Raw genomic sequence first — 10,241 nt, 5'->3', positions numbered from 1 at the left:
CACCCACACCAATCTGTGAACACGCTCACACACACACACCAACCTGTGAACACGCACACACACACACAAACCAACCTGTGAACACGCACACACACACATACACCAACCTGTGAACACGCACATACACACACCAACCTGTGAACAGGCACACACACACCAGACGCAATCATATGCGCTTACTGTCATATCACATACTGCGTGACGTCGTGCAGGCTGTCGGGTGCAGACGATGTCTGTCCGTCTGATGGAGTGGAATCACTGCCAAGGGAAAGTGTATGGTTAGAAAAACACTATTTCCTAGGTGCGAGCTTCATGATGACTTTAAAGTCTCAGGGCATTAGACATTGCACACATGTGTATCAAAATGAGTCTTCATTCACTTAAATAAGGCACGGAAGTGATTAAATACTTTACATACTCTTTGGCAGCCCCTGCGGCATCAATCAATCGTGCAGTGTTAATTGAAGCCAATTTGAAAAAACCAACAAGTATGGTTGTGACATTTTAAAATTCAAACAACCAGATATCTATGTATGAATATAATAACAAACATGTCTCTATACCTGTCATGTGAACCGTCGGACTTTGCAGCATCACGCATGCGTGTGCCATTGTGCACACGGCCTTTAGCGTCGGCCAATGGTTGTTTAGAGATTTGCGCTGATTGTTCAGCATCCTCCAATAGCTGTTTGGTTATATGCGCTGCTTGTTTGGTATCGCCCAATTGTTGCTTGGTCATGCGGGCTGCTTGTTTCGTGCCGTTGGGCGTGTTGTGCGTGGGTGGCTGTGTCCGTTTGTCTTTCGGTGTGTGTCTTGGTGCGGTTGTCGTGTTGTTTGTTGTCAGTCGTTTGGACAACTGATTAAACTTTGTGTAGTCTTCTTTGCGCAATTTAGTCAGTGGGGACTCCTGGTGAAGGTGATGACCAGCGATCAAAAATTGTGTTTAGGATTTCAAAATTTTAAGGCTTAAAGGTTGTAGGATTTTAGGATTTTATGGTTTTAGGGTTTTGGGGTTGTAGGGTTTTAGAGTTTAATGGTGGTAATTGTACTTATATCTGGTGACTACTGGTTTATATTGTAAAGATCTAGAACTATCTGAAATCGACTACTGGGGTACGTATACATATCTGTTAATGTCTGCACAGAATTACTGAGTACACAAACTAAAGCGGCGAGACCAAAGCAACATTACAAATATAATATGTAATCGGAATGATCTTTGTGGAGTGACATATCAGCGTAAATCCATAAAGACTGCGTGCTGTTTGGCCGCAACGTAATTCGATTTTAGGGAATTGCAAACAATAGTAGCTGAACAATTGACTTTAAAGACTGGACGTATAGCATTACCCCGTGGGTTGATGTATATATATATATATATATATATATATGTGTGTGTGTGTGTATGTATATATAATATATATGCAGGCTTATGTGTTTGAGTATACATGTCAATCATATATGCATCCACCAGGGGGCATATGTCGCTTATAGTAAACGCCAAACATGTTAAATATATACATGATAGTCAATAGGCATCTATGTATGTCCACATGAGCGTGTCTATAATACCTTGCTGTCGGCTAATGTACTGACGTCCTCCTCGTCCGGCGGTGTGACGGCAATACGTAACAACTGACGCACAAACAGCCCCGCAAACCACTGCACATTATCCACATGCAAGTCGTGCATAAGCTTCCTTATCCGCTTGTCTAAGGGTTCCTTCGCTCTCGCTTGTGAGTGTGCGTTGCTAGGGACGTGTGCGTTGCTAAGGAGTCCATATGCGGTGGATGCCGTGATCCTTTCGCGGACGATGTTCTGGAATGCGTCTCTGCAGCTCTCGCGGTTGTGCACAATGGCTGGCGGTTCTATTCGACCGCCACTGCCACTCCTTTTGGGAAAGCGTTCAGAAAATAGTGAGAGGCCGATGGCATTTAAACTATAGGTGCAGCCACCCTAAGCCCAGGCCCTAAAAAAATAGGACAGGCGCAACTGTCAGGTCTGCTACACCGCAACAAATCTGAAAATCGGTTTGAAACGATATGGCGTTGACTTCTACTTGCAGTGTAGACAGACTAGTGTTAAACCTTAAACCCTAAACACCCTCTCAACACCCGAGTTGCGCCGTAAGCAGAGTACTATCACAGCACTACTTCGAATCTCAAGCAATACACGAACATCAGACTTGTGACACTAATTAGCTCTAGCGCATGAACGTTCATTTAATGTCCATCCACACATCCATAACCGTCTACCATACATCTTGCATAGGAAATCCCTATGTTGAAAACCCTAAACCCCAGCTTAAAAGCCTAAAAGCCTCTCTGCATGGCGACACTGCACTGCTCTATTATCTGAATGTGAGGAACCATTGCTAAGGAATACATATATATTAGTCACGGCCATCCCAAGCACACGGATACATTCACAAGTTTCACTACTTCCCTTGTGCTAATTTGAGACCTTGGATCCCTTTCTTGTAAAAGATCTTAGATCCATATTCTTACCTGAGAAGTTAGTGTGTCTAACATTAATGTCACAAACCGCAAAACACCACACAGGCCTTACTCAGTATCAACTTAATATATCTAATTATTCTATCACCATGCTATAATGCAATGGTGTAGTGCATTGATACCCTCACTCACTAACATCTAAACCCTAAAACCCTAAAACATCTTAATAGTTCTAATCATTCTATCACCATGCTATAATCCTGTGGTTTATCATAGTGGTACCTGTCATCGTCGTTGTGGTATGACATGGTGATGTTCATGAGCTTGTTCTTTGGTTTGAAGCGTTTGGTACTCTGTCGGTCGCTGTCGTCTCTCATTCGACGTGTGCGTATTTGGGATAGTTTTGTGGCCAAGAAAATCTGCAGATGCGGATTCCAGAACCCCAACCTGCGTGAAATACGAGTGCAACAGATATACTAGAATGGGTGCACAGGAGATGTGTACGTACAGGCACATATACTAAAGTGAATGTACATTTACGTGCAAGATGGACGAACAGGGTATGTACGTATTTATAGGCACATATACATACATGAATGTTCAGCATATTGATAGGGCACGGACGAACAGGGTATGTACGTATTTATAGGCGCATATACCTACATGAATGACTCAGCATATATATAGAGCACGGACGAACAGGGTATGTACGTGTTTATAGGCACATATACATACATGAATGCTCAGCATATTATAGAGCACGGACGAACAGCCTACACACACCACCCATATACACTGAGGCCACTTCTCTATAGCATAGAACGAGTCCAGTGACAATGGATGGTGAGCTCGTTTCCGCATGACTTATCCACACTTGATATGTGCCACCTAACCCTAAAACCTTAAACCCTAGAACCCTACCACCGCAAGTCTACAGCGGCCATCAGGCATTGTATATAGCAATAGCGTGTAAACAAATAAAGATACCTAAGCCCTGAACCCTAAAACTATCACATACCGTTCATTGTCCTGCAGCAGGTCGATAGAGGGACTGTCCACCAGCGCCACAAAACACTTCAGATGCGCCAACGCTTCAGTAAACCCTAAACCCTAAACCCTAAAACCCTAAAACTATCACATACCGTACATTGTCCTGCAGCAGGTCGATAGAGCGACTGTCCATCAGCGCCACAAAACACTTCAGATGCGCCAGCACTTCAGTCGCAAAATAGCACACAGTCGACAAGCTGTGGAACGCACACAGCAGCCCACCACCCATTGCCGAAGCATCTGCGCTGGTGTTGTTGGTACCACGGGTATCACTGGTCTGGACAGAGGGTGTCTCGTCTGTCCAGCGTGGGTCGCCTGCAGTAGTTGTGGTGGGAGTATGCACTGCAGCGGAGGGGAAAGCCGTGTACGTAGTACTGTGTGTAGCACTGTGGGCCGTGTGGCACGTGAGAAGACTTATCAGTAAATACACTTCGTGCATCACCGACTGCGAACTCCACAGCCGCGACACAATGGCAGCGTGCAATTGCGCACACCTTCGGATCATAACAATGGTCTCAACATCCGACAACTCCTAGAGATAACAGCAACGATTAAGAGAAGATCAGACATCCGTCAGACGTACTATGTTGTTAAATGTAATTTCAAAGACTAAGGGAAAATCAGACATCCACTAGACTTACTATGTTAGTATTTATTTCAATACATGAGAGTAAAATACGGCATATAAAGAGCGGCATTTCTAATCATGATTTTCACAATTGAGAGGCTCAAAAGGTGGTAATGAATATGCAACGCAGCCGTACCTTTGCATCTCTCCCGCCGCGGAAGTCCACCTGATTTTCGGGTTCTATTGTATATGCGGAGATATTTTAATCAGTTACGGTTTATAATGTACAAAATGCTGTATTTCGTATGCTTTGGTAAGTTCATGTAAAAATACCAATAGATGCATGTACTTCCACATGTAGCGGATTGAACATTAACAATCCAATTATGCTCTACCTTCCAAAGTAGCAGAGGTACCCATGTCGATTGAGTCTTGAGTCGCCATAGCACCTGAGCTTGTTTGCGATTGTGTTTTGTCGCCTGCCACCTTATTTTTCGGCCGGGTAGCTGACATTCGCGACTCCAATTTTGTCATCTTGTCACCATGCAGAGCAATTTCTGTTATGTATAAACGGTATCTGTGTGTCAAATCAAGTGCATGCTGTTTCGTGGTAGTCTCATGAGTTTGGAAAATGTAGTTTGTACATACGACACGTCTAAGTGTGTGTGTGTTCGTAATTATAGATGTGCGTTTTGTCTCTGCGAGTAAATGTGAGGTGCGTGACAATCATTCGATAGGTTTCAATGGGAAATGCAATTGAATATAAAATGAAAGTTCTATAATTGTTTGCATCAGCCGATATGACAGCCCTGATTGTGCGATTAGACGGAGAATGCGAGTGGCGCAGTGGTAAGAATGGCACTGATTTGTGCCGTGCGCATGAGTATATACACCGTTTAATGAATACAATGAATGTTATACACATATGCAATGGCCTTCGTTCCCTATGTGTGGTGGTGCTCATATGTATACATGCTCATATAGATACAGATGGAGTGAGCACTTCGAATCATTCGTCAAATGCCCATATGAGGTCAAGTCAAGCAAGTGCTATCGCCAACACCCGCACACCTGGTGCCGCCGACCCTACTGGTTGCCTGTCATGTGTTGGCAGTGCTTGCTGCTTTGTGCCGTCCTGTGTTGTTTGGTTGAGTTCCTTGACCGCTTCCTGCCTCGTGTCTTGGTGTGTTTGTCGCTCGTGTGGCTCCTTGGGGGCTGGTGGGGTGGTGTGCACCAGTTGTGGCTGCACCCGTTTCTTGGGCCCAGGTGCACCCACATTTGCCCACGCACCGCCCCCCACAGTCTTGGATGCCGCCTTCATGTGAGTCGGCATTGCTTTTCTAGTCATTCCATGGGCCTTCACAGGCGCAACACATGACTTCTCACATGCTGGCTCCGTGTTGTCACGCGTCTGTTCCATTGGTGGCACCTGCGCTTGCTTATTTGGCATGGTGTTCTGTGGTGTCGTTTTATGTGATGGCGCCTTCGTGAGCTCGGCAATCCGTTTGGTGGCTGGCCTGTTCCGAGGACTACCCTCACTGCCACTCTGCCCACGCACCTTGCTCCAAACTGAATCGCCATCTGTATGTTCGGTGCATGAAGTCAGATTAAGTACTTGTGTGTTGATATGTGGATGTGAAATGAAGTGCTTTATGCTCTGTCATTTGGTTGTGCCCTGGTATACGCAAGGGTATTCCAAAAAAATATCGATAAGAACATTTATGCACACATGCACGTGACGCAAAGTATCTAATCATTTGGACTCTGTCCACGTGTGCAATAGTAATCTCATAGTTCCAAGCGGCACGAAAAGATTACGGCACGATTTTAGACGCAGCTCAAGGGCCAGGATAATACAATTGGACGAATCAGTGGACATCTGAGACAAATACACATGCAATAGTCCGCACGACAGTCACTCGTGCACAACACCCACAACAATACAATCGAAGCAACCACTCAGTGCACACATACAACAACAAACAGTGCCACTCAATTGGAACTACACGATCACAACAGTCACTCTTGCACAACACGCACAACAATACAATCGACGCAACCACTCAGTGCACACATACAACAACAAACAGTGCCACTCAATTGGAACTACATGATGCGTGCGCAGTGATATTTGCACAATAGCATGGTATATGACCCTATCCTAAAGCAGACACCCACCTTTTTTAAATCCCCAACTAGACACAGTTGGGCTTGCACTGATATTGGAAGTGTCCACACCGGTACCGAGATTCGCTTGCACCTCGACTGTCGTTTGAGGACTATCGGACAGTCCTGTGAGGTTTCCACGCAGTCTGCCTCCATCGGGTGCGTTGGTTGAGTCACTGCCGCCAGCAACGGCTAGGCTGACAGTTGTGGGCACTATGCGCTTCTTCATCGATGAAGCGGTTGCTGGTCCACTCCGCGTGGCTGCCTGTGGGTGTTACAGGTGAAGTCTCTCCAGTCAATCTTCAGTGAGGGGGTTGTTTTGTCATTTGAAAATAACCGCCAATATTGTACAGTCCGAAATCGGCTTCGTATGCAGACGGGTGGTGATACTTAGCCCACGACCGCAGGAAATGGGAATGAATTGACGCACGGTATCGATCGCTGAGCTGCTGCAACATAGGTAGAACTTCCGTATGCAACGAAATACAGATTTACTCCTTCTCGTTATGCATACTATCAAGTAGCTTCGCTGGTGCTCACACTTGCGAATAAAACATCATGTGTCTTGACAATTCAGTTCAAACAACGATGAGTTGTATAGAACAAGAGGAAGACTAATAACAAAGACGAGCTATATATAACGTAAGTAAGGTAACCCCCAAGAACAAGCTAAAGAGGCAATACTTACAACAAAGAAGTGTTAAATGGAACACAGAAAGATTAATAACAAACAAGAGCTTATGTAGTACAAGGGAAAGACTTATTACAAAGACGAGCTATATAACACAAGAGTATGACTCGTAACCAAGAAGTGCTATATAGGACAAAGTAAGATTCGTAACAAAAAAGAGCTATATAGCACAAGAGTGAGATTCATATCAAACAAGAGCTATGCAGAACAAGGTAGGAACTACAACAAGAAGAGCTGTATAGAACAAGAGTAAGGCCAAAAACAAAGAAGCTATATAGAACACGAGTGAGGCCAAAAACAAAGGAGCTATATAGAACAAGAGTAACACTAGTAACCAAAAAGTGCGAAGTAGAACCCTAGATTAGTCGCTGCGTATGTGCGTATGTAACAACATACCCTTGCGCTCCATGCGGTCTGCTTTGCACCAATCGGAGATCTACCACCAGGCAGTGTGCCCAACGACGGAAAGTCGTCGGCTGCCAACGCCACCGATTTAGGCTAAAGTCGGGTGGATGTGCAAACACAGAAATATTGTTTCAAGGACTTTATCTTAAATGAACGTCACACACAAATGAGAGCGAAGGTGTTGTATCGTATATACGCCACCCCCCCCCCCGGTCAATACCGCACGTATACGTCCTCAACTCCATTAGATTCTCGACGTGAGTTGGACTCGGATGAGAGTTTATTGGAAAGGACTATCTGCACCATTTAACAATGCATGTCTCTACTATAACCACTAAAACAATACATGTTTCTATTGGAAAGGACTATCTGCACTATTTAACAATGCATGTCTCTACTATAACCACTAAAACAATACATGTTTCTATTGGAAAGAACCATCTACACATTTAACAATGCATGTCTCTATTGAACTCCCTAAAACAATATACGTCTCTATAGGAAAGAACCATCGGCAAATTGTTTCGCAGCGATGCAGTCCTATATATGGGGGGGGGGTGTAAGTCCTATGTATGGGGGGGGGGGTGTAAGTCCTATGTATGGGGGGGGGTGTAAGTCCTATGTATGGGGGGGGGGTGTAAGTCCTATGTCTGGGGGGGGGTGTAAGTCCTATGTATGGGGGGGCTGTAGGGGGTAACACTCTCCTACCTTCGATGACGCCATCTTTGGCACTGTGGACTGAGGTGTTGGCGGCGTGTGCTGTGGTGTGGTACCTTTCGCACTGTCGGTGTTGTGTGTCCCGCCAGACTTCGCTTGCCTGCTGCGCGCTTGCCTACCAAGTGCAAGAAAGTGAAGGTGTTTAAATTAAAATACAGCGCAGTTACACAAGCCGGTAAGCATTTATTTCACGAACCAAAACAATATTGGGTGCGAATTGTTCTCATCGGGCAGGTAGCACGTTGTACCAATAACTCCAAAAAGTACTTGTGTGACTCTCCGATGCGTTTGAGAACGAATATGAACGCACTTCAGAAATATATGATGTGTTTGTGCATTAGCACTTCTCTGACAACACGGCTCTAAACTTATACTTCGATTAAACCTCATAACAGTTGTACCTATTCATCAATTTAATTCGTTCATATTCATCAGTTTCATTTTATATATTCATCATATATTTATAAGAATTCATCAACGATATGCATATATATTCATTATGTTTATAGGAATCCATCAATGATATCAATATATATATATATCAATACATTAATACTGTTCATCAATTATATTCCTTCATATTCATCATTTATATTATATATATTTATCATATATTCATAAGAATCCATCAATGATATCAATATATACATTAATCAATTCTTTAATACTATTAATCAATTATATTTGTTTATATTCATCATTTCTATTATATATATATATCATATATTTATAAGAATCCATCAATGATATCAATATATACATTAATCAATACATTAATACTATTAATCAATTATATTTGTTCATATTCATCATTTATATTATATATATTTAATCTTATAATTATAAGAATCTATCAATGATACAATTTTTTTATTTGTAGGAATCCATCAAAGATAATAATACATATTCATCAATACGTTCATACCTATTCATCATTTATATTTATACGGATTCATCAATGAAAAATATACATTTTACCAACTGCATTTATACTCATTCATCTAGAAACCCACTAGCAATAAGCCCCTACATCGCTCGAGAGATCTTAATTCTAGTATAAACATTGTTTATTGTTTTCTTATTGCCTGTAACCGAATTACACTAGTGGCGCAAAAACAAGAGAATGGAACAGATCAATCGACATGGGTCTCATCTGGAATGCAGGCAAGGCAACAGCTAATTGCATAAGCGGTTGGCGATCGGTTTTTAAGCTAGGCAGATTTCGACGGCTTATAATGTGTCGATAAACAAACGTATTCACATATAAGCTATGGCGCTATGTTTTTCCTTACTTAAGCACTGGATGTTGGTTACAGTTTACAAAGGCATACATGGAAACAAACGTATTCACTTATAAGCTATGGCGCTATGTTATTCCTTACTTAAGCACTGGATGTTGGCTACAGTTTATAAAGGAATACAAGGAAGCAGTTGGAAAATAAAGAACAAGGCCAAGTCGCGCTGTAATGCATGAATCATGGGCACGGTGACTTGTCTGAGTGGCCCGTGCCAACAGAACAGAACATACAGATATCTAAACATGCGTACTATAAACCAACACCAACACTTGATATTAATTCATCATCTTTGTACATAAACATTGTGGTGTGGGTCTGGTGTAATCGGTTGAGAAGAATTTACCTCAAATAGATATCCGAGACATATCTAATTGAAAGCAATCACTGTTGTTTTCGGATATTTTCGTGGTGTGGCGTTGATGCGAACGGCTCGTTGATGACACGCAGAGTCGACAAGTATATTAGTACCAACCTTAGCCAGCAACAAACCCATACCAGGTTACTTGCACTGCGATGTGAGAGTGATATATAGGTAAAACACTACCACACGTGCAGTAATGTTATAACACTAGCACATATGCAGCACTGTCGTAACACTGAAACATACGCTGCAAAGTGGCTACGATTGATCCATTGGTAGCTAGCTGTATGGATTATCCGCAGAACCTCGCCCACGAATTCGGTGGGAAGGACGCAGTGGTCAGTGTTGTCACTGACAATTGCATCGTTTTCTCCGACGAGCATAGGCCATTCCTTCTCGTCAGAATAAACATCAACGGAGTCGTGTTACAAGGACGATGTGATTTACAATCACAATATGTGGCATGATATGCACGTATTATGTTCGTATACAATCTACACCTTACATACCATATAGTCGCAGTCCAGAA

General features: G+C 43.0%; 2 protein-coding genes across 2 annotated transcripts; both read right to left on the bottom strand.

Annotated features, from left to right (window-relative positions):
* Positions 1–182: 182 nt before the first annotated feature.
* SARC_09597 (hypothetical protein) lies at positions 183–4,616 on the bottom strand (the record flags this gene model as incomplete). Its single annotated transcript, XM_014296381.1, has 7 exons — positions 4,470–4,616; positions 4,271–4,314; positions 3,599–4,038; positions 2,739–2,903; positions 1,573–1,891; positions 564–907; positions 183–258 (listed from the first exon to the last, which is right to left on the bottom strand). Exons 1-7 carry the CDS (start codon positions 4,606–4,608, stop codon positions 183–185), a joined length of 1,527 nt encoding a protein of 508 aa, XP_014151856.1. The 5' UTR covers positions 4,609–4,616.
* A 497-nt stretch (positions 4,617–5,113) lies between these two features.
* SARC_09596 (hypothetical protein) lies at positions 5,114–10,107 on the bottom strand (the record flags this gene model as incomplete). The annotated part of the gene is made up of 5 exons (XM_014296380.1): positions 9,959–10,107; positions 8,045–8,168; positions 7,328–7,429; positions 6,253–6,505; positions 5,114–5,655 (listed from the first exon to the last, which is right to left on the bottom strand). The coding sequence occupies exons 1-5, from the start codon at positions 10,093–10,095 to the stop codon at positions 5,114–5,116; spliced, it is 1,158 nt and encodes a 385-aa protein (XP_014151855.1). The 5' UTR covers positions 10,096–10,107.
* Between the last annotated feature and the right edge of the window lie 134 nt (positions 10,108–10,241).

The sequence above is a fragment of the Sphaeroforma arctica genome (genome assembly GCF_001186125.1).
Source record: "Sphaeroforma arctica JP610 unplaced genomic scaffold supercont1.996, whole genome shotgun sequence".
Taxonomy (NCBI): Eukaryota; class Ichthyosporea; order Ichthyophonida; genus Sphaeroforma; species Sphaeroforma arctica.
Note: the sequence above shows the minus strand (reverse complement) of the source record. Positions and strands in the feature narration are given on the sequence as shown.